The 23,845-nt window shown below is 40.9% G+C and overlaps 2 protein-coding genes across 3 annotated transcripts; one reads left to right on the forward strand and one right to left on the reverse strand.

The window, feature by feature from the left end:
- Positions 1–737: 737 nt before the first annotated feature.
- Positions 738–3,470, reverse strand: rpa3 (replication protein A3). The gene is made up of 4 exons (XM_005947037.3): positions 3,301–3,470; positions 3,092–3,166; positions 998–1,109; positions 738–917 (listed from the first exon to the last, which is right to left on the reverse strand). Exons 1-4 carry the CDS (start codon positions 3,397–3,399, stop codon positions 835–837), a joined length of 369 nt encoding a protein of 122 aa, XP_005947099.1. The 5' UTR covers positions 3,400–3,470; the 3' UTR covers positions 738–834.
- A 120-nt stretch (positions 3,471–3,590) lies between these two features.
- Positions 3,591–13,239, forward strand: umad1 (UBAP1-MVB12-associated (UMA) domain containing 1). Of its 2 annotated transcripts, none has more exons than XM_014329121.2 (4): positions 3,591–3,721; positions 5,980–6,068; positions 9,398–9,483; positions 9,891–13,239. In XM_014329121.2, exons 2-4 carry the CDS (start codon positions 5,987–5,989, stop codon positions 10,164–10,166), a joined length of 444 nt encoding a protein of 147 aa, XP_014184607.1. In that variant the 5' UTR covers positions 3,591–3,721; positions 5,980–5,986; the 3' UTR covers positions 10,167–13,239. The 2 variants fall into 2 exon arrangements, with proteins under 2 accessions (XP_014184607.1, XP_014184608.1); XM_014329122.2 differs by lacking the exon at positions 3,591–3,721 and adding an exon at positions 3,734–3,919.
- Positions 13,240–23,845: the final 10,606 nt, after the last annotated feature.

Here is a 23,845-nt window from a genome sequence, read left to right on the forward strand (position 1 = left end):
TTCTTCAATTATTTTTTAAAAGTCAGGTCAAGGCTCCAAAAGCCCAAAGGCGATATAAGGGTGGCGGCTCACAACAGTTTTTGTTTGCTGGATCATTTTAGTTCAGCTTTCCTTTTGTTATATTTCTTTCAGTTCAAAATGTGTTAATTACATAAATAAAATGTCATTTTCTCTGTAGCACTTTATGGATTTCATAAGCAACACACCTTAGTTGTTCACACAAAGCATAAATGTAAAAAACAATATATACAGTGTTATCTTCATTTTAGATGTCAGAAAGTATTTGCGGCTCCCAGTGTTTTCTTTTGCATGGAAACCGGCTCCAAATGGCTCTTTGGGTGTTAACGGTTGCTGACCCCTGGTTAAGCCATTCAGCTTCTATATTTTGTCTCTACATTTAACCTTTTTATGACTCTTATTTCTTGTGCTGCCAAGAAAATGTATTACAAATGAATTATGAAGTGTAACGTATTCTACTCTCCGATTGGTTTGAAAGCTCAGCTAAACATAATGTGAAACTAGCTGAAACTGACAAGAGTAAAATTAGCCAGCTGAAGACTTCCCATTCAAGTGTCAGTGCTGTAAATTCCAGTCTGTGCCACTGTGGACATGAAATTCTGCTGTTGCTGTCACTCTATTGTGTCTTTTAAATTTGTTTATATTTGAGTACATAAAGTATTACCCACTTATTTTACAGTTTATCATAAAAAAAGAAGAAAAAAGAACCTTCAGTGACATGTGATTAACAAAGGTTTTCATTTTAATGCAAATATTTTGTACCACACAATTCTCTCCAACATGTAAAATGAGACACAAAAACAATGAAGCCAATCTTCATCCACTTGCAGCCACTTCAAACGGGTAGTGCTGAGGAAAGTCGTGAATGACCTTCAGGGCTTCATTATACAGCTCCAAATCTGTGGGATAAGCAGACACAGCACACTGTGAGTCACAGGTCAGGAACAAAACTTTACTCAATCAGTCTAGAGAGACGTACCAAAGGGAATGCCTTTGTCCTCTCGTAGGATGTTGTATGTGGTGGTGGTTATTACTCCTTTGCTGGACACCATACCAATGACCTCCACAATGCCACTCAGCTCTTCTTCAAGCTAAGAAAAGAACCAAATAGTTATTGAAAGTTTCTGAATGAAATTTTAAACCAGCCATTTTGCCAACACTCCACCTTCATTTTGCATTAATATTTTAATCCCCCCTGTGTTTATTGAAAGTCAACAATCTCTGCTCAAGACTTTCAATTCAGTTAAATTTATTTATATTTTAATATACTTTTAAAACAATATAGATGTAGGCAGATTAATATAATAAAGCAAAGCTACATCTTTAGCAATCAAGGCTTGGTCTGTACTCATTTGTCCAGTATCCTTAATCCTCTTAATCCTTAATGCTCTAATTGAATTTCATTCTTGCCTGAAATAGGACATACTTCTTTCCCCTGCTAGAGTAGGTTTCTTAACAGAAAACTCATTGTTGCAGCCATGGGCAGCCCACACTGACCCCTGTAGACTATTTTTCGTTTTAGTCTCCTTGACTCCACTGTTCTCTTATTAGTTAGCTAACATAAACTAATGTGAGTCTATCAACTGCAACCAACTACGGGTGGGCGGATATATCGAATATACTTGATGTATCTTAAGTGATTTGTTTGTTTGTTTCAATTTTTATATGTTATAAGCACAAAAGAGCGCCATTTTTAATTTCAGTTCTTTTATTTTGTCTCGTGAATTCTTGCTTTTTTTTTTATTGATATGCTCTTTGTTAAATGCAGTGTTGGGCAAGTTACTTTGCAAAGTAAGTAGTAATAGTTACTTCTTTAAAAAAGTAAGTGAATTAGTAACTCAGTTACATATTCTAAAAGTAACTAATTACTTGGTAAAGTAACTATAGCATTACTTTAAAAAAAAAAGTTTAACCCTGTGGGGTCCAGGGTGTAATTGGCTGTTTCTGACTACTTTTCATTTACCTCTAAATTTCACCTTTAAAAACTGTTCATCTTGGCTTGTTTGGTGTCATTCTTTTCAGCACAACCTCACATGTCTGAATTTACAGTTAGTTTTTCCATTTTGGCATTCTGTATTAGCACAACAATCTAAAAATCAGACTTAAAAACATAAAATCCGAGTAGAAGAGTTACGTTTTTTACTGTTTAACAAATCATTTTCATAACTTGAAATCCAGACAGAAATTGTACATTTTAAAAACCTATGCACAGTTTTTGCAAACAACAAAGTTAAATGCAGCTATTTACCTAAAAATGCAGCCAATGCATTTTTCTAACAACCATTTCAAACTATTCAGAACAATCAGGTATTCTGCATCAAATAAGATGGGACATAAATTATTGGTGCCTCTTCAAAATATAATTTCTGTCCACTATAAGATAAAGGCCCATATGGAAAAGAAATAGTAAAAACTTATATGATTTACTCATGAAAGTGGCCACTTTCTCATTACTTTCATGTATTGTTTTAGTAAGTATCCAAAACATACAAGTTTTATTATATAATTTTTCAAGGGATCTTATATCTGTTTTCACTCTTGTATGCTTTTCATACAAGTTTCACACAAGACAGATACAAACTTTATAAGATTTATATATATATATATTTTCCATATGGGCAAGCTTGCAGGTATCAGGCTTGTGATGTTCCCCACGCTCTTATTCCCATCACTGATTAAATGTGTAGTGTTGACCACAGAAAGAAACATACTGTGACTAACTACATAACTATGACAGAATAAAGTTATGAGTGCTGTATTCTATCTAGGAATTGATCATTAACACTGAAATCTCCCCTCATAATTACAGTCACAGCTGTATAGTTGAGCTTATCCGACACGTCGTTCAGAATACTGCAGCGACTCCCTGTGCGGGCAGGCATAAATAGAAGTGACTGTGTGACGACGATGCGGCGGCGAGCGACGCTCCTACGCGGAGAATATGACCAACAACAACGGTACAAGCAAACAAGAGTGGTCCACAGACCAGTTGTACCACATACTTCGTACCACCAGCACCGCTCACCCTGAAACGTGTAGGCAAACTGATGCCATAAATTATGGCAGTACTCACAGGTTCGTTCAATTCTACCGTAGCGCTCTTTCCTTCTCCATCAGACACACTGAACGTTTTTCCTGTTGGGTGAACCTGGTCAAGAAAAGCAAAACTAATATTTTATGTCCTTGCTGTTAACAGAGTGGGCCAGTGCATATATGCAGGTGTAGGTTAATCCATATTTATAATTGTTAAAAATAGTTTAACTAGCACCAGCCAAACCCCACCTTTTCAACGCGCCCAACGAAGCAGACACCTCTGCCAATGTGCTGTGACAGCATAGAGCAGTTTATTCTTGGTTTAGAAGCGTCCAGTAGACTTGCCATCTTTACAGTTAGCTTCTTTCACGTTCCTGGACCTTCGACAGCGCAACACAGCGCGGGAAACGCGTAGTCCTGAGCTTTAGTACAAAGGCGCAGCTCAGGCGGGCGGCTTACCCACATCACATGAAAAAACGCGGCACTTGAAATTACGGCCAAAGGGGAATACAAAACAAGCGCCTCTCATTTTTCCAAGCCATATCCGTTGTGCTCTAACATTTTCTTCCGCGGAAACGACAACGAATCATTCCGCTACATATTGCTGACAGCACGAATTTTACAAAAAAAGAACACTGATAATTTCTACGTGGACAAGGACCGCTTTAAGGTCAGTGAATTCACCGTCATAATAACTCTGGTGATCCTAAAGGGCGAAAATATGATAGAAAATTCTGATATTTTTTGTAATGCTGAGCGAAGGTAACACGAACAGGAAGTAAACGAGTGGCACCAATAACTGGCAGTAAACACTAAAGGAACAAGAACTGACTTTATTAAGGCTTTCTGAATTCGACAAGTAACGATAGTAAGAGTGCCATTTTCACTTTCTATAGAGCCATGGCTGTTGTTTGGGCTCTCAAAACACGACCGAAGGGTAGACAGCGACCAGGGTCACTTTAAAAGAAAACTAATAAGTTGTGATGCATTTCTACATTCATATGCCCATGAAAACCTTAAATACGCCCGTTTGTTTAAAGTGATTCAACGTCGTTCGTCTTGGCTTTTTGTTTGACTAAATTATGTGTAGAACGGATTTGACTGGAAAAAAATAAACTGGATTGAGACAAAACAATGGCCCAAAGATGGTATCCAGAACCGAAATACGTTACCTGCACTCACTCTTCAGCATAAAACCATTTCTTAATATATTTGTTTAATATTTTCCTGGTTGCTTCTCTAAATGTTTGCTGCAGTTCAACCAGCATAAACTTTGAACAAATGCAAGTGCAATATTTCTGTAATTTCTATTAATGAATTTATTTGTCACTAACAGATATTCACAGCACTGATCACATGAAATGTCAGCCTATAATAGTTATGGTGTAACAACACAGTGGTTTAGTAGCACAGTGTGGCTGCTCAAGTCAAAGAATGGATGTTGATAAATTATATATATTATATAAAGGCGGGTAGAAAGATATATTCTGTGTGGCAGAACATCTAGGCATGGCAGAACGATAAGTGAATGACAGAACCGGATGCATATATCGTGGCGAAGTTACGGTGTGGTGTAGTAGATGTCTTTATGAGGAAGTATTTTTAGATGACTTGCTGAGGGACTCATTTCTATCTCGTGTTCTTCCTGTCACGCGGCTCTTTGAGATCTTCTGTAAACAGTGATATACCTGATATGTATGGGATACATAGTCAGACCTCTTCAATAGCAGACCATTTGAATTCAAAGTAGAAAAAAAGAACAATATTGGTTGCATTCCAATAAGAATGGATTCTGCTTTTTGGATCAGAGCCAGTTTTAAAGCCTGCTGTGTTAGGGTGGACAGCTACAAGTAACAGGTATAGCCTAAAAGGTAGATCAACTGAAGGTTTTCAGTTTGAATCCAGTTTCAGAGGCTAAATGAAAAAGAAAAATTGTGTTTCTTAACATTGGAATGGGTGTGACAGCAGAGGATGCTGGGTATAGAGTGAGATAGAGGCAGATGATCTGTTGTTAAAATCCCTAAAAGAGGGAGCAGCCAAAAAAAAGAAGGCGACCATTAAGCTGGGATGACGAGTACATTTTTTTACAAGTGCAAATAGTGTACTCTGTAGTGCTATTTGTTTGCTGGAATCCATAGGTGCCAACAGAGAGACATTTATCTTTAAACAAATATTAAGGATTCTGTGCTGCTGCTCTCACACTGGTAAAAGTCACAGATAGGTACACCTTCAGGGCTGCACCAAAACACACAAAGTAAGGAACACATGACAGAATCATCAACTTGTTAACTTAGCAGCACCAAAAATAGCTAAATTTAAGCAGTTTTCCCTTGAAATGTTACCCTTGTTGTTCTGAAGGTAATGCCTGTGAACTCACATGTTGGAATTCCAGACCTGGCGCATCCAAACATATTTTGAGGGTGTGCTGGGAGACCCTTTTCTAGACTAAAAATTGGTACACTACCTGACTGTGGTAGAAGTGGTAGAACTTACAGATTTAAATGTCTAGTAGCAAATTCAGTGATTTCAAACAAAGAAAAAGGGGGAAACTGTCTCCTCAGTTAACTGAGTTATTCAAAGACATGGATATATTTTTTCATGACATTATTACATTTATCACTTGCATTTGCATACCACACAAGAAACTAAAGCACAATCCTAAAACTTTTCTCAGGTTATGTAAAAACCTGAGAACATTCCTAAGGGTTCCCTGAAGCTTCTACAAAACTAACCTTCAGATAACAACCTGAAGGTTGCTGTTTCTGTTTACTGACATTTGAACTTCGAGTGAATCAGTCTGTTGTTACGCTTTCTCGACAGTAAGCATGATAAAATGAATGAATGCGAAACGTATAATGCACTGGCTCTTCATCTAACCTATTGCTTCTTCTGTTTTTGGGTGGGTTTTTTGGGTTTTTCTTTACACAGGTTTATCATGTGGAGCTTGTTTGGACTGCGTAAGGACTCAAAGAAGTCAACCCCAGACAAGGAAGTAGATGGAGGATTTGTTATTGTTGGTAAGGATCATATTAAAATGAAACTATATATAAAGCTGAAGTTTACAACTTGTTTTACAAATTTTTAAGAGTTTTTCTTAGTGATGTATGGTTATCTGCACATTCACATACAGGAAGCACTGTAATGTTAAAATGAACTCACAACTCCAGAATGTGGTTGGAGTTGTGTGTTTTGCTCCTATCAACCATCCTCATACCCTGTAGCATGTACTGCATGACAAAAGACCAGTGGTGTTGTGCATTGCTCTTATGTAGAGCCTACACACAGTTTTACTGGCTGGTGTCTCAAACTTAAATGAGCTGTGAGCCACTGCTGGCACTGTCACCTCTTGTGAGGGCCACTGTTCAAGTGGTACAAAAAACAAACAAACAAGAAAACACCCACAAATATTTCCAAAAATGTTTTGTTTGTTGTTTTAAAATTTTAAATATTGTATAACAAGACAAAACTGCAAATGTGAACGCACAGAACGCACAATTTAGATAGATCTCTAAATTGCTCTTTCTCTCTAAGGTGCTATAGAAAGTTGTCTTCCACTAGCTTTAGGCTTTTCTGAAAGCTAATAGTGTCACATTTCAGTCTGGTTTCAAACCACATCATAGCACAGCATAAGCACTTTTAAAAGTTTTTAATGGTCATTTATTAATTACCGACTTGGGCAATTCTCACGCTTTTAGACCTAAGTGCTGAGACAGTTATCCTAATCTCTAGACTAGAGAGCTGTGTTGAGTCACTGCTTTTGATGGTTTAGATGTTATTTAACAGACAGAAGCTTTCTGTCAGGTTAATTGAGTTTTCTTCAACACCTGCTCCCCTCACTTGTGGGATCCCCCAACGATCCATTTTTAAGTCCAATACTCTTTTTAACTCTTAATACTCCATTAGTTTAAAAAAAGAGAGAAAAAACAGAAGTGGTACCTTTTGGACTTCCTGACACTCACTCCTCTTTTAAATGTCATCCCCTAGTGATCAGTAGACCCACAAAACCCCTATACAGAAAGTTGATTCCAGCTGTCTCATTAAAACGTCTAATCCCTGATCCTGTTATCCGTACCCAGATAGTGCAGGTTTCTGGAGTCAATGTGGCTGAGGCCACTTGCTCAGCCTGACTCCCTTGACGTCCAAGTGTCTTCCCTGCTTGGCCTGATATGAACAAACCAGAGTAGCCTTGCAGGTCAGATCTTATAAGTAACACCTGTTATTGCCGCTCCCGTGTCGTTTGTGGCACTTGTTAATCTGAGTTGGTTTTAGAGGCCTATACAACAGGCCCAAGGGAAAATATTACTTGGAAAGGCTTGAGCAGCGAATTAGAGCTATTTGGACTAATATAGATTAATAATTATTTATACCTTTATTGTTTCACAAAGGGTCAAAAAGGGAATGTCGACAGTTTAGACTTTAATTGCAGGTTTTTATTAAAGCAGCTGGGCAGGAGCAATAAAATAATAAAAAGAAAAACATTAAAAAAAATAATCAAATAACTTAAATTCTATTAATTTAATTAACTCACTTTAAGGTTATATGCATGTTTTGTTCTTATCTTTGAGGGGAGAGAGGTTGGTGGTGTGGTGGCCACTTCCAGCACTGAAGATGTGTTCCACCTCACTGCTCTGTGTTAATGGGAATAATCAGTAAACCAGGTTTCCTTGATAGATTCCACATCTTCTCAAAGATGGTAACAAAGCAGGTAACAGCTTGGAAGTCTTGAGAAGCTGCAACTTCCACTTAGAAAACGATGGAAGTTCAAATCCTTCTCAGAATTATAATCCAACCCTGATGATGATCATAATGATGAAATACGGCCAAATGCAATCTGTGAGTCCACCGTGGACAAACTCCCCTTGGCGCCTTTGTTGGAATCTCCAACGGTAAACTTCTGGAATCCAGTCCTTTGAACTGCTCATCTCGACTGACCCCCAACGCCTCCAGGCATCCCAGTTTATACTTATGTGCCCCACTCGCCCCACCCTTCTCTCTCTCTCTCTAATATCTATTTAACCCATCACTTGTTTGCATAAGATTCACTAATCTTCACCCCCACCTTCTCTCTCTCTCTATCGTTCTCTGTTAACATGGAAAATTTAATTACATGTGATCATTCAGTCACATATCAGTAAGATTTACTTCACATTTCATTCAGTTCAGATTTTATTAGCACGTTCTTTAGCATACTCCCTTTATGTCTAAATGCTTTAAAAATCTGTGTTTGTTAACCACAATTTACTCAACACAATATACTGAGTACAATCCCCCTTTCACTAAATCACACACTTTAAAAGTCAGACATTCAGAAATCAGCGTGTTGTGTCCTGTATGTCTCTCATTCACTCTCTTTCTCTCTCTCACACACACACACACACACACACACACACACACACGCACACACACACACACACACACACACACACACACACACACACACACACACACACACACACACACACACACACACACACATTGATTATAAATTCAGATAAAACTGAGGTTATTGTATTTAGACCTAAAGATCTCAGAAACACAGTGTCTAACCAGGTATTGCATTGCCTTGGCTTCTAGTAACACTATGAGACATCTTGGAGTAGTTTGTGACCAGGATAAGTCCTTTAATTTGCTTCTTAAACAAATTTGTAGGACTGCTTTCTTCCATTTGCACAATATCATCCTGTTCATGCATTTTTACCTCTAGTTTGGACTACTGTAATTCTTTTTTGTTTGTTGGTTTTTAAAGAAAAACTCTCCGTATAAACTCTCTGAGCAACTTTAGTTAATTTAAAACGATACAGCAAGAGCACTGACGGGACTCGACACAGAGGCCATATTTGTCTCATTTTGGCTTCTCTTTATTGTAGTTTTTTGAAGATTGGTGGATCTCTGTCTAGCTTTACTTTTCTGTGACGGTCTTTTTGTACCAATCACGTTACTGACCTGTAACGTGACTGTGTGCTATACACTGGTCTCCCAGTTTTGCCGACTTTTAAGACTTCTTGCTGCCATCAAATTCTGAATTCCCTTATTTGTTACCTCAAAATCAGAGGTCCAGTTTTCTGAAAATCTTCTGAACACGTTAACTCAAGAACGAGGGAATGTATGATTTAACTTTTTAATTAATTACTTAATTTGTTTGTTTTATAATTGATACCATAGCTGTTAATTGTGTTTGCTGATTATGATGTTTCATGTTCACATGCATCTTGAAAATGAGGTAAATAAATATTTATTAATGAATAGAATATATATATATTTTTTGGGTGAGAAGCCTTATTTCTTCTTGTTTCTTCAGTATTTGTTTCTAGTAAACATTAAGCTGTCTGTCCTGTTTGATCTCCAGCCGAGACAGTTGAAGAACAGAGACAGAAGCTGCAAACCATGAACGTCACACAGCCCTCAACAAATGTCATAGTGCAAGCATCAAAGGTGAGCAGCATGCCACGATCACTCTTCAAGCTCTTTAACACTGAGCTTAAGCAGAAGCCTCATCGCTCGCCTTCTGATCATTTCACATTTACTTCCCAAGCCTCACTACTTTAGCATTGACTGCTTTATGTCTAATTAGGCACTTTGCTTTAGACTCTAATTATACTTGTAACTGCATGTTTGTGAATTACTGTTTGCGCCATTGTCTCACTGTACAGAAAACTGTGAGATGCATCTATTCAGAGCCTCCACATTAACACAAATGTCTGACACAACCCAGTAATCTAAATCTTATCCAGCAGAATAAGACATAAATTGAACTTCAGGGCAGAATTCGGGCAAAATGTTGCACAAAACTGGTTTCAACATTGTACACTCACAAGGAACATCTCTCCTTTTCTTCATAGTCGTCCTGCTCAACTCCAGATCCGCAGTATGACACAAAGTTCCCAGCAACTTCACACAACACGGGGACAACGATGAGACCTCGAGCAGTGGAAGCACATTCGACTCTTCCAGATCTCCTCGGGGATGTCCCCTTCACTTTGGCTCCTCATGTCCTGGCCATGCAGGCAGGATTCCCCCTCATCCCTGATATATTGCTGTCCCGGGACATAAATTATAATCTAGCCAGCTTTCAATACGACTTCACTTTAGAGAATTCTATTCTTCACAACGCCTAGTTTCTTTGAACTGCAATATTCCATAGTTCACACTATGGGGAACAGAGCTGGTAGGCTGCCATAGCTGACTTTATAACATATTGAAGAGAACAAATCAAACCTCATCTAAATGACACAAAATTAAATTAATTTAAATGTAGGGTTACTGAAATATAATGAATATATGGTCAAATTGTACTGTTGATCCCAAAAAGGTCACAGTTTTATAGGAAATGAAAGGCTTTCTTAAACTCTGTGTGTTGCTCATGGTGTGCTGCTTAACTTAAACGCAGACGGACAGTTTAGGTTGTGATTGCCTAAAACATGGTAAGACATTTTTTTCAAGTTGCACTCTGTAGATATAATGAAGTATAGGGTTACTGTGATTAGCAAAATGAAAACTCCAGGTTATTACAACTCTGGCCCCATTGTCAGCGCTTCAGCTATCCCTTTGAGCAGTTAAGATCATGTTTTTTTCACCTCCATGTAGCTGTTTCCAGCCCCACGGGCTAAGGCCCAGCCAGCGGCCACTCCCCGGGCCTGGCTTCAGGGTGAGAGCCCAGAAACCTCCCCCCAAGTGTAGACTTGTTCCTTGGTTTCTTTGCTAAGACAGCAAAGAAACCAATGGTTTCTGAATTGCTCTTTATTGGTCTCCTCACCCAGGAACAATTGGGAAACCGTATCATGGCAAATTGACCCAACCACATAGCTCCTAGGATCACGACATACAAACACCTCCACCACAATAAGATGTCGCAATTTCTGCTCTAAAATGAAGAGATTCTGTGTCTATTTTGTTTTCCTTATAAACATGCAATGACCGTTTTGTTGGTCATTGCATGTTTATAAAGTTTGCTGTACTGCATAACCAGTAAAGCAAACAGTTTGGGTTTTTTTGCTATTCTGCTGTTTTTCTTTTTCTAATTTTATTTGTTTCTTCTCTTTTGTACCAGAGAATCTGTTTGAGGCACATTGGCTCATTCCGACTGTTGGAACCGCTGCTGTAGGACATTTCTTCGTTATGGTTTTTCTTCTTCAGGAAGAAAAACCATAACGAAGAAATGGGTACCTCCAAGCATCCATTACCAGGCCACCTGCTGGCTGGGGCTCAAAACAGATTCCTTAAAAATCAGACCCACTACAATTTTTGAGAAACCAGCAGTCTCTCATAAAACAGACTGCTGCTGTCTATAACTATGTAAAAGTCATTATATAGGCAGACAACAAACAGACATGCAGCAGACAGCTTGGTCCCATTCACGGTTGTTGTAGAGCCATAGCTACATACCTTATATCTTTAGCCTGGATTCCACTGCAATGGAAATAGAATGGCTGCTGTTAATGCGAATGTTCGCACCATCTTCCACGTGCAGAGTTCCTGCACAACTGCCTGACAATATGTGACAGTCTAAGTGAGGACTGACATTCTGTAAAGATCGAGATACACTTTGGATTCAGGTCTCAGCACATCTGCTCTGAGACCTAAACCCACTGTTACTGGTTCCTGTGCCATAAAGGGGCAACTTCTGCCTTGGTGTCTTCCAAGAACTATCCATTATTTTGACAAAGAACTGAATGTTACATAGTAGCAGAATCCACATCACTGGTAAATTTACATCCCCATAACAACTGATGTCACTGATTCCAGCTTAGTGCTCAGCAACTCTGTGGTTCCAGGCCAGTGCCAGCTGCTTGGTGTGTTTTCTGGCACTGGATCCAGCCTTTAATATCCAGTTAAGTAAATTATCTCTGGATATGCCCAGAACTGCCTTCTTGCTTCACAAGACTAATGTCCCTATTTTTCCTCATCAACATTTTTAACATGTCAAGTTTTGTTGTTGTTGTTGTTGTTGTTGTTGTTTTTCTTTTTTTCTTTTTTTTTGGGGGGGTGTTGCACATTTGTATGGCGGCCCCTGTTACAAAAATGGCCTAAGTTATGAATTCGATTTTTCCTCCAAGAAAGAACTCATTTTTGTATTTGTCTGTTTGCCAACAATTCAAACACTATGAAATGTAAACCCTCGTCATGTGAGGATGTTGAACTTGGTTGAAAAGGCACTGACTTGGTCAGTAACTTGGTCACTTGAACAGATTTTGAAATTCATACCCTAGGTGCAGTTACTAAAAAAATCTTGAATGACTTTCAAGACCTTAAGGTCAAGCTCTCAGTGAGCTTGACCTTAAGGTCAGAGGTCAAGTTTTCTAAAACTTCAGAAGGAAGTCACCTGGGAAATTCAAATTCATACCATGGATTCATCTAATAAAACTCTCAGATTGAGTCTCTGTGACCTTAACCTCAACGTCAGATGTCAACTTTCCTGAAATTCTCTTGGGATTTTCATTATCATGGATATTTTTACTAGGAGGCTGAGAGGTAGCACTGGCAGCCCCCAGCATTTTTAATCCAGTAAATGTACATGCTAATGGTACCTTGCCTTTCCTGAGCTACTCTGCAAAACATCTTGTGAGCATTGAATATATGCTATACACGGGTTAATTGTATCCCACTTTTTGCATTTGAACATTCACTGCTGTAATCATTCATATTAAATTATCAATATGCTGAATTCACAGATGGGTTTCTACAATGGATGTAGTTTCAACATCCTGTAAGCTTTTTACCCAGTTAATAGTGGCACTGCATCACTGTGTGTGTGTGTGTGTGTGTTCCTGTCTAGCTATCTTTGTGAGTACCAAAATCTGCATTCTACTATACTTTTGAGAACCAACAGTCACTTGTGAGGACACACACACATTTTAAGGCCTTTTTGAGGCTCAAAATGTGGTTTTAGTGTCAGGGTTACAATTAGGTTATGGTTAGGGTTAGGCATTCATTTTTAATGGTTAGGGTTAGGGTCAGGGGCTAGGGAAACCATTATGTCAATTAAGGTCCTCACTAAGATAGCTGAACAGGCGTGTGTGTGTGTGCTGTGTGTGTGTAGCAGTGGTCAGATTGACCTCTTAAGTTGAGGTTTGCTGAGATGGAATCTTTTTTTGGCCCATCCTGTTCCTCGAGGAATCTGTTGGTAATGTGTGGCCTTGATTGTGACTGGGGACATTTTTTTTCACCAATAAATTGTTGTTGAGCATTGTTTACCTTGTGTCCGTATAGTTATTTTGTCTCCTTTTTTAAAATATCTGGACATTTTATTGCTACTCTTTATATTGCTTTCTTTGGGGAATGTCATAGTTTCAAAAATAAACTTAGAAATTTACCCGTCTTCATACTGACCTGCTTACTTGTTTGGTTTTGGGACCTAATCTTTCTCGACCTGGAACTTGATTACTTTACTCTATAAAATTTCTTGTGAGCCATGAATGGAAGAAGATACAACATGTATCACTAAACATCACACACACATCTCCTTGTTCAGCTAGCAACATGCCTTTCTGTTCTGCCATGTTGGGAGATTAGTTGGATGCATTTGTTGTCACAGAGCTTCAAGTGAGTGTCTAGTCCATCCATTCATTCGTTCCATTTGCCCTTATGGGGGTCATGAGGGGGCTGAAGCTTATCCCAGCTGCCATAGAGTGAGCGGCAGGGTACATCCTGGACAGGTGTGGTAATCTGACACAGAGAGACAGGTAACCATTCACACTTGCATTCACCTCTTGGGCATTTAAGAATCATCAATTAACCTAACCCCACTAATTACCTGTCTTTGGACTGTGAGAGGAAGCCGGACTATCTGCAGACAACCCACACAAACACAGGGGAACATGCAAATTCCACATAGAAAGGCCCGGTGAGATAATAATAATGGATTGCATTTAGCGCTTTTCGACACCCTCAAAGCGCTTTACAATTCCACTATTCATTCACTCTCACATTCACACACTGGTGGAGGCAGCTACAGTTGTAGCCACAGCTGCCCGGGGCAGACTGACAGAGGCGAGGCTGCCATATCGCAGCATCGGCCCCTCTGGCCATCACCAGTAGGCGGTAGGTGAAGTGTCTTGCCCAAGGACACAACAGCCGAGACTGTCCGAGCCGGGGCTCGAGCCGGCAACCTTCCGATTACAAGACGAACTGCCAACTCTTGAGCCACGAGATGGTGGACTCGAACCTGAGAACAGTGCTAACCACCATGCCACTGTGCAACCATGCAAATGAAGAGAATCTAGTAAATCTTTGCTAGTTATAATAGATGTAATTTATCAACTCTGTTTTTGTTGGTTTCTATCATATGTCCAAAGAATGTGAATCCTGCAGCAATTTGAGTGCGTGTTTATACTTGTCAGGGATCCCTTGAGAAAGAACTGTGGCATCTTTATACATTTCGGAGTCAGCCTCTAAGAAATCCTTGGAACGTTTAAACCTGCATTGCTTCTGTGTGTGTGTGTGTATTAGTAGGCTTTTTAATGCATTCCCTATATGTGTGCGTGTGTGTCTTATTTTCATTTTTTACTTTTTGTTGCTATGCTGAGGACCCTTCTCTTTCTCAAGTTCTGCCTCGAGTCACTCGGCCTGAGTGTTGTGCTTTTCAGGACAACCTTTAACCCAGTGATTTGTGGCCCACACTAAAAACAGACTTCATTCATTTTTCCTCCACCTTCTGCAGCTGTCTGTCTCTCCAAAATCCTTCATCTCTGTAGCCATAGGCTGGTGAAGTTGCTACACAGCGTGATTTTGGCATTTGTATATGCTGCTGGTCCCCCTGTAAGGCTGAGGGTGATGCCATTTTCTGACCACCTGCCATTGACTCCTGATGAGGTGGTGTGTCTCCACTTTAAAATAATCAGCCTTTATTTTAGTTTCTGTTGGTTTAAATTCCACTTCAGGAATAATGAGTGTTGTGGTTCATTCATTCCTGGAAGAAAAGGAAGTAGCTTCTAAGTCTGCATTAAAATCAGAGCAGTTCCTCTATTGTGCTAGCTGGGGGAGATTGGTTGATGTTGAAGCTTGTTTTTCAGGTTTAGAGTGGGGTTGAGGTGAAGCTGTGGAAATTTTACCAAAATCTGCCCTTGGATGTAAGTCTGACGGCGCTAATGGTGCTTGTCTGTCATTTTGCTGCAGCCTTTGTGCTCAAGGAGAAGGTTGACCCAGGGCCGGGTCTATCTGCTTCTGACACTGAGACGTTTGATTAATATCATTTTTCATCCTGCCTGTCAACACTTTCTCTCCCTGATTCCTGCTTTGTCATAAGAAAATAATCTTTTCTAACTGCATTAAATGACAATATTCATTTCTTCTAATTAATTTGCTTTATACATATCTTAATTTTTCACTTTTTTAAGTTTCATTTCCCTTTATTGGATTATTTTATCTTATACTGAAATACTTTGTTACACTTAATTTCTGTTGGCTTTTGGAATTTGAGCTCCCCATGTTGTTCACGTTTAATCTCAGAGACCGAGATTCTCAGTGATTCTCAGTCAGTCATGACTTATGTAACCCACAATGCCTCTAACATGAATCTGCCTGTGGTAACATTAGCCTTAACTAAAGCTTGGTTTTAATCTTTTTGTTGTTCTTATTTAATTTTTCTGGATAAAGTTTGGAACGATGTCCCCTTGCTAGAAGACATCAGTCCAGCTCTGTTGTAAATGGGTCAATATCTACAACACTGTAGAAGAGATGGGTCCGGGATGGGCGTGAGGTTCTGGGGGCGCTCCGTCTCTGGGCTGGGGCCCGGCCGGGCCTCGGGGGCTTGGGTCCTGGTTGGTGTGTTGCCGGGGTTGTGGGCGGGTGGGTGCATGGGGGCCCAGCCCTGGAGCAGGGTGCCGCCGGTGCGTCGAGCCACCTGGGGGGCTCTTCAACTGGTGGGGGAGATGTCACATCTTGCAGGAGCTTTCCTCTCTTCAGGAACTCTCTCTGCAGGAGGGGGAGATACAGGAGAGGTGGAGGAAGATCTCAGCCTGGGTTTATTGTCTTATGTAGTCTGGAAGATGAGTGGATGGTGGGGTGGGTGCAGTTTTCTCTGTGGTGGGGTTGGGTGGACTGTCCCGGGCTCTGTGGGGCCGGGGGCGCTGCTGCACTGGGCCCCGGTCTGGATGGGCCTGGGCCCCCTTTCCCTGGCGGGTCGCGGAGTGTGGGAGTGCCTACTGGGGTCAGCGGGGGAGCTGGCCCCAGGGAGGGGTTACCTGCCCCTCCCTTCCTTCCCTCCCCATCTCCAGCTGCCTCTCTCTTCCCGCTCCACCACAACCACCCACACATGCAGGGCCTTGGAGTAGGGGTATGTCACCAGGGTGCAGAGGAGGCTACCCCCCCTCTGTCCCCTTCTGGCTGCCTCTGCCTCAATTTTATCCCATTATTCACACTCTCATTACACATACATATAGGATCTTGGGGGTGGGCACAATCACGGAGTCCAAATTACCATCAGGGTGTACACCTCACCCCTGGCGTCGTTGCCCACCTCTCAATTTTAAATACACGTAGACATTGAGGGCTATCAGGAGGGACTATGCGCTTACCTGCTGCTCCTTGGCAGGTAGCTCCATGCCCTCCTGGGTTTTAATTGCACCTTAGAACACACATGCATCAACACTACAATGAGCGGGTGGAGGGAGGTTTGGAGTCTTCTCCCACCCCCATTCTCTGCGGCCTGCTGGAGCGGGAGGGCTAGGTGGAGTTGGCCGTCCGACTGCGGTCTGGAGTGTGGGGCCTCCCTGCTGCTACGGAGTCGGGGTGGTCTGCCTCTCCCCACCGCAGGGAAAAGGGTAACACCACCTGGGTCTGGGTGCAGTTCCCCCCTCCAGGGGCAAGGGTACCTAGACCCGGTTTGTAGAGTACGCTTGGGGAGTGTGATCGTGTGTACAGCGTCTCTTTATGTCTGTCTCCACGTTGGTTGAGTGTGGAGTGAGTGCATATGAGAGCATGAGGGTGGGAATGGATGTTTGTGTCTGTGTGTGCCTGTATGTCTGTGTCTATATGTCAGGTTGGGTATCAGACGCCACCTCTCTGGGGACATCTCAGGCCCTCCAAGGTTTGGAGGCCTATCTCCACCTACCACCACTTCCCCTGCCGGTGGCGGACTCCCTCAGGTGTCGGTGCGTTGGTGGTTCTTTGTGTCTGGGGGTGGGCGTCCAGGTACACACCGGCTCACTCCTTGGCGGCCGCTTATCGGGACCTGGAGCCTGGGGCTCGCTCGGGCCCCTCCGGGGGTGGGGTGCCCCCGGCCTCTCGGCCTGGGGCTCGGTCACTCAGGCACAGCTGGCGGCCGGCGGAGCTCACGGGCGCGTCACTGCAACTCCCCCTGGCTTCTGCTCCGCGGCTGCTGAGTGAGCCCTCATCTGGGACTCTCCTCAGCTCTTTCTGGGACAGTGGCGCGGCTGCCCCTCTGTTGGTCTTCCTTGGTCTCTTGTGTTCTGGGGGCCTCTGGATGTCTGGAGTTTTGATCTCCTCCATACCTGCTTCACACCCTGGAGGACGGGGCTGTGGCCCCCCCACACTCCCTAGCAGATCGTTACATGGAGAAACCTTTGGAATACAAGCGCGCTGATCCACACAGGTATGCACACGGGTGTTCACTGCTCGTAGACCCAAATTACACCTTTCTTGGCTGCTACCTCGAAGCACATCTGTCCTGCGTGCTGCACAACAACATTGAATATTTAGTATTTACTGCTGTTTACACTTAGCTAGATTAATGCGATGGTGTTGTGTTTAGTATGTTGCTTTGTTTCTTTTTTCTATTCTTCTCTCAACAGGTGATCCAGGAGATTTTTTTTCTCCCCCCCTTTCTCACTGTCCCTCTCCCCTTCTGTTTTTCCTTTCCTTCCTCTTTCTTTCTCCCTTTCCTATCTCTCACTCATGTCTGTCCCGTCTGTAACATCTGAAAATAAAATATAATAAATAATAAAAACAAAGATCGACCAAATGGACCAATACGGCAATGCCACGATGATCCATTTGGCAAAGTAAATCCATTGGGTATCCTTGTTGGTCTTCAGACAACAATTCTGATGGCTAAAGAACCAAATGGGACAGGCGAAAAAAAAAAAAAAGAAGAGATGGATAATATCTAAAATATTTGTTTTAAAAGCCCAGAAAATAAATAAATGAATAAATAAAAATAAAAAAACGTGGGAAAGAATAGCTTTAAATTTTAAGTTTTTGTACAAGAAAAAAAGGTTGGAAACATTTTTAGCCATGGAACTGGAGCATTTCGTTTTATTTGATTTGCTTATTTTTACTCAAGCCTCATTGGATTTAAATCGTCATTTCTGTTTCATGCATGTTTTGCAGATTGTTTAAAAGGTATTTTATAAGAGTGCTATTTATGTGTTTTTACTTCTCTTGCCATCATATTCCAATCTTATATGCAATAGCAATTACAATGTTCAAGAGGGCTAAATCGCAAACTGCAACTTTTAAATATCATGAACTGTGATCTCTGTAACATTTTATTTATTTTCATTTGTTTATTTCATTTGCAATCGGTTCCTCTCAAAGGAACAAGTACATATTTATTTGATGAGTAACTCAAACCCATGCAGACTGCCTTGTTTTCTGAGATTTGGTGAGATAGTTCTTTGTGTATAGCTAGAGAACTGCCTCCACAGGTGACTACATTACATGAAAAATGTAGATTTGGATATACACTTCTTTTATATATTATCAGTTCTTTTTTTTCTTTTTGTAAAAAAAAGATGGAAATAGCAAATTTTAAAATAAGTTCATACACCAATAAAAATACTTTAAAAGGTCATTCTGATTATGATTCAGATTTCAGGATTGACTGCGAACACTCGCACAATCTAAGCTCACCCAGAGACCTTTGACCCCCTTCAATCCTCACAGCTGACCTTCTTGACAGCCTCTTCACCTTTCTCAAGTTGGCAGTAATAGAAGGCATGCTAAAGAAGTTTTATTCCTTTCTGGAGAGATACCGAACAGAAGCAGAAGTTGCATGTAGGGTTTGACGTGTTGTGTCAATCAGAATCAGAGAAACTTTATTAATCCCAGAGGGAAACTGAGTTGTCATAGCAGCAAATATACAACAAACATCACACACTCTTATAAAATGAGTGTAGAAACAGAGATATTGATAGAAGTGAATATTGATAGTCTTAAGTTAAAAGTACGTGTTTTTTGTTTTGTTTTTGATGACATTTTTGACAGTTGCTCAAACTGTTTGCTTAAATGTTACTGTAGGTAATTTTTCTACAAGCAGGCAAATGGTCATAAATTGAATGCCAAACTAATGAGAATGTGGTTAAGATTTGCAGGGCATGGCATTTCTTTCTAAAAGAGATCTTAACAGTGATATTATATTACACAAGTCAGGTCCAATACTGTATATTAGTGCAACTAACCATGATTTTCCTCTTGCACTCAAATTAGGCTTTTACAGCAAAATGTATACAAATCAAATTTCCTATGTCATTTTGTTTCTGTGTTGAGGATACCCTCTTTACTGTGAGGACATCCTTACTCCTGCATTTTACTTGTTCCAGAATCTTGTAGTGAGATGATGACAATAACATCTTCTGAGAACCTTATATTCAGTAGTTCTGAGATTAAAGTAAGCATGTTCCAATTTTTTTTTTAGATTTGATTTAAAAAACAAAAAGCAAAACAAAATCAATGCATTTTTTTCAGTGAATCAATATGTAAGTTGTTTTTTCTTTTCTTGCTTGTTTGTGAGTTGTTTTTGTTCTCTGGTGTTCTGCTTTAAAATTGTTTATAGAACTCTTGATTCTATTTGATACAACATCCCACTGTTTAATGTATTTACTGACTGTATTAACACTCATGGTGTCAGTTTTAGTCTTGTTAATGTGTCAAAAAGGCCACATCAGTTGGTAAAATGACCACTGATTTCTTTATTTCTTATTGAGTTCTACATAGTCAAAAAACTTTAGAATTTTAGTAGTATTTGATTTCTGAGTCATTTAACACTGTGTTTTAACATGAAATGTGGTTGTAAAATGTAAAGACAAAGGTTTGGAGCTCATATAGTCAGTGTTGGGAAGGTTACTTTTAAAATGTATTCCACTACAGAATACAGAATACATGCACCAAAATGTATTTTGTAACGTATTCCATTACATTACTCAATGAGAGTAACGTATTCTGAATACTTTGGATTACTTAATATATTATCATGCTTTTTACAACTACATGAATGTACTATTGCTGTGTGATTTATTACTATTACTGAAGGTCCGCGCTCCGAACCTGTAGTAAAGGGACCTCTGGTTAGTACTTCGGGTTCCTTGTCCGGCTCGTAGCCGAAAAATAGCTTTACTTTGTTGTCTGGGTCAAGTTTTAGAGAGAGAGAGGATTTGAAAGGCTGCTCCAACGAAACTTATTGTTTTCGGAGGAAAACACGAACACGGTGTACAGTCGAGTCTTAATAGCTTACTTACAGACTGGGCTCGTCAGGCTACTCTTCTTGGCTGCAGTGGTTATTATCAGTGTTGGGTAAGTTACTTTAAATTAGTAACTTAGTTACATTACTAGTTACTTCTATCAAAAGTAACTCAGTTACTTCAAGTTACTCGTTACTTTCAGAGTAACTAGTTACTAGGGAAAGTAACTTTGGTTTCTCAGATCTGGATACCCAGCAAGATTGCCAGTCTTCTAGCTTGCTTACTTGCCACAAGTGCACTGTGCCACCTACCAATAGAAAGGAAAAAATAATGTGCACATTTCCACGAGAGAAATCCCACACCTGATTCTATCCTAGCCTGCTTTTTACATCCAACACAAAAACTGCAGTCGTGGTGCTTTCGATTGTACTCAGAACTCGGAAATTCTGCCTTCTGAATAGGAAGATGTAGGTAACACCAGACTGCAGATGAGCTGCATACAGGGCTGGACTGGGACAAAAAAATCGTCCCGGGCATTTTGACTAGAGACCGGCCCACCATTATAGGAAAAATCATAAAGCCTTTGAATGAAAATAAACACTGTTGTGACAGTGATGTACACTGTTCTGATGGTATATATGTATCAATCTATCAATGTTTGTTGTAAGACTCAGATAATTATTTTTAAAAGTGAGACTGTCATGGTCCTGGGCCATGTTGGCCCAGTATTCTTAGTTTTCTTGTATGTTTGTATTTTGTTCCCTATTTAGGCCATATTTCCTGAGTTGCCCTGTTGTGTTGTTCCCTAAGTGTTTTCCCTTCGTGGCTTTTACCCCCTGTGTGCCCCTCTGTGTATCTGTGAGCCCTCGTCTCTCCTTATGTTTTATTCCATGTTTCCCCTGCCCGTTATGTCTGTGTTTTCCCCGTGCTCTCTCTCCTCCTGTCTGAACCTCTGTACTTCCTGTTTGACTCTGCCCGTCTCCCGTCAGTGTTATGTTCACCCCGCCCTGTCTCGTTATGGTTATCTGTGTCAGCTGTGTTCCCCGTGTGTTCCCACTTTCCTCGTTAACCCTCGGTGTATTTCTGTCTGCGTCTCCCTCTGTTCGGCGTCGCGTTCTCCCTCATGCTGTGTGTGATTCTCCCTGTGGTTCCTGGTTTACTTTATGTTTAGCTTTCCCAGTTTAGTTTAGTACTGTTTTTGTGTTCCACTTTTTGCCAGCATTAAAGCTGTGTTTTTGAGTTTATGTTTTGTCTCCGTGAGTTTGCGTTTGGGTCCTCTCCTGCCTGCCACACAGCCGAATCATGACAGAGACATTTTAAATGAGAATAAGAAAGTATTTCCTTGTGCCCCCCTCTCCCTTTTAATGCCCTACATGCCCCTGGCAACACTTTGCTAGACCCGCCACCTGCACAGTTACCAGCTGTCAGCTACCTAAAAAAGGATCCTGGTGTTATTTGTCTCTCAGAAACAGTTCATAACTTCCCTTCAACTCATTCATGTCACCTAAAAGGTAAACCTGTTTCTCCATCACCTGTTCAGCTCTGATGATCCAGTAAGGACATCTCCTGGTTTCATCTTCATGTTTCCCTCTCACCAGATAACCAAACCATATCATGACCAGCAGCTTTACAGCTGTGGCTCCAGCAAACATCAGCTGATACTAGAAATTAATATTAAATAAATTCTAACAACAGCTGATCAAGCTTAAAAGTGCTGCTGTTGTTTACGCGACATCCGCTGGTTTCCTCTTTCTGGCGCAAAGTGGAGCGATAAATAAACAAGAGAGAAAAGCCGATCAGCTGATCATTGATCAGTTTCATGATTGAAGTAGAAACAGGAGAGGGAGGGGGAGAGGATGAGAGAAGAAGAGGCAGCTGTGCAGCGTAAACACAGAATAACTCCAGCTTTGTGTCTTTTTCATTGTAGCTGAAGTCCGGGACAAACTGTTCCTTTTCACCTCAATAGAAACGCGTAATATTTTCTCTGAATACGAGACGATTCCGTTTTTTACGGGACGGTTGGCAACTCTAATAATTAACCTTATGAACAAAATAAAGTTCAACATCAGTAACATAGCACCACCCAGCTGTATAGAAACTCCGTCATGCTAGCTAGCACGCAGTACGAAAAAGTCAGCATAACGAAAATAAACTCCACCTAAACTTGGTTATATCTGACCCAGAGGACTGCAGGTTATAACTTCTTACCTGAAGTTCAGTTCACCTGACACTCTCGGACCAGCGGCCGCTTCGGGTCTCTCCTCTTGCCTCCCTTTTCCTTCATCCACCTGCTGCCTCCACCACTTGCTAATGTTATTGAATCTGTGGAAGCTCCGCGATAGCCACCACACGAAGTAACGAATAACGAGCCTATCTAAATCCCAGTAACGAGTAACGCGTTCCTGGTTTTGGCATAATAACTAGTTACTGTGCTCGTTACCACAATAATAACGTAGTTACTGTAACGCGTTACTTAATAACGCGTTAGTCCCAACACTGGTTATTATTATATTTACATGCTTCCAGCTCCCAGTTTTTGCTCGATGACAACTCGTACTTTTCCACTCACCTTTTTCTCCCTCCTCGCGCTCACAGACACAACGGGTATGGTAGTCCATTCTCCCTGCAGCACGGACTACACTCCCCATGAGGCTACATTCTTTAAGGCGATGCCTGTAGCATTCAGCTTAGCACAACAACAACAAAAAAAGGCGCTGGGCCTTTCTCAATATGTATACTTGTGCGTACTTGCGTTCTCGTGTACTCGTGATACGTCATCAGTCGGAGACCAAGTACTGTTCCAATTCGAAGTCCGCATCAAGCCGAGAACACGAAAAAGTCCCGGATGTGTTCTCGCTCCGCCCGTTTTATCGAGCATGCATCGGTGGTGACTTGTGTGGACTTGGTACAGCTAAATATCCCAGAATGCATTTCGTCCAAAACTCAAACGGACGAGCGGGGCTAAAAACATTTAAATATTACTCTTTCTGGGTCACAAAATAAACTTTTAAGTTATTTTCAAATAGCTGTGTAAACTTCAAATATCTGCTCGATTTATCAAGATATCATATATTTCCAAACGCGCTCCGACGTTTTCGGAGACGTCTGTGACCCGCCAGCTCCATAGCAGACAGCGAGGTCGAGGATCACTAGAGCCGGCGAGAACAGCGAACTCCCAGCACATCGTTTTAAACCCCCCCGCGGTCTTTTTGCTACTCAGGTTAAACAAACCCCAGTAGCTGTCTATTGTATTGAGTGTCCACTAAAATAAAAATAAAAGCGTTCTAACATCTCACCTGCTTGTTTTATTAAGGTATGTACACGTATGTACATGTACACTATTTTTATTAATTGAGATTGCACTACTGAGGTTAAACATGATGTATAAGTCACTTAGATCACTTCTAAATGTTAATGTTTGGTTTATTTCAGTGTTTTAT

The sequence above is a fragment of the Haplochromis burtoni genome, unplaced genomic scaffold (genome assembly GCF_018398535.1).
Source record: "Haplochromis burtoni strain Fernald_Lab_line unplaced genomic scaffold, NCSU_Asbu1 Contig_366, whole genome shotgun sequence".
NCBI classification, from domain to species: Eukaryota; Metazoa; Chordata; class Actinopteri; order Cichliformes; family Cichlidae; genus Haplochromis; species Haplochromis burtoni.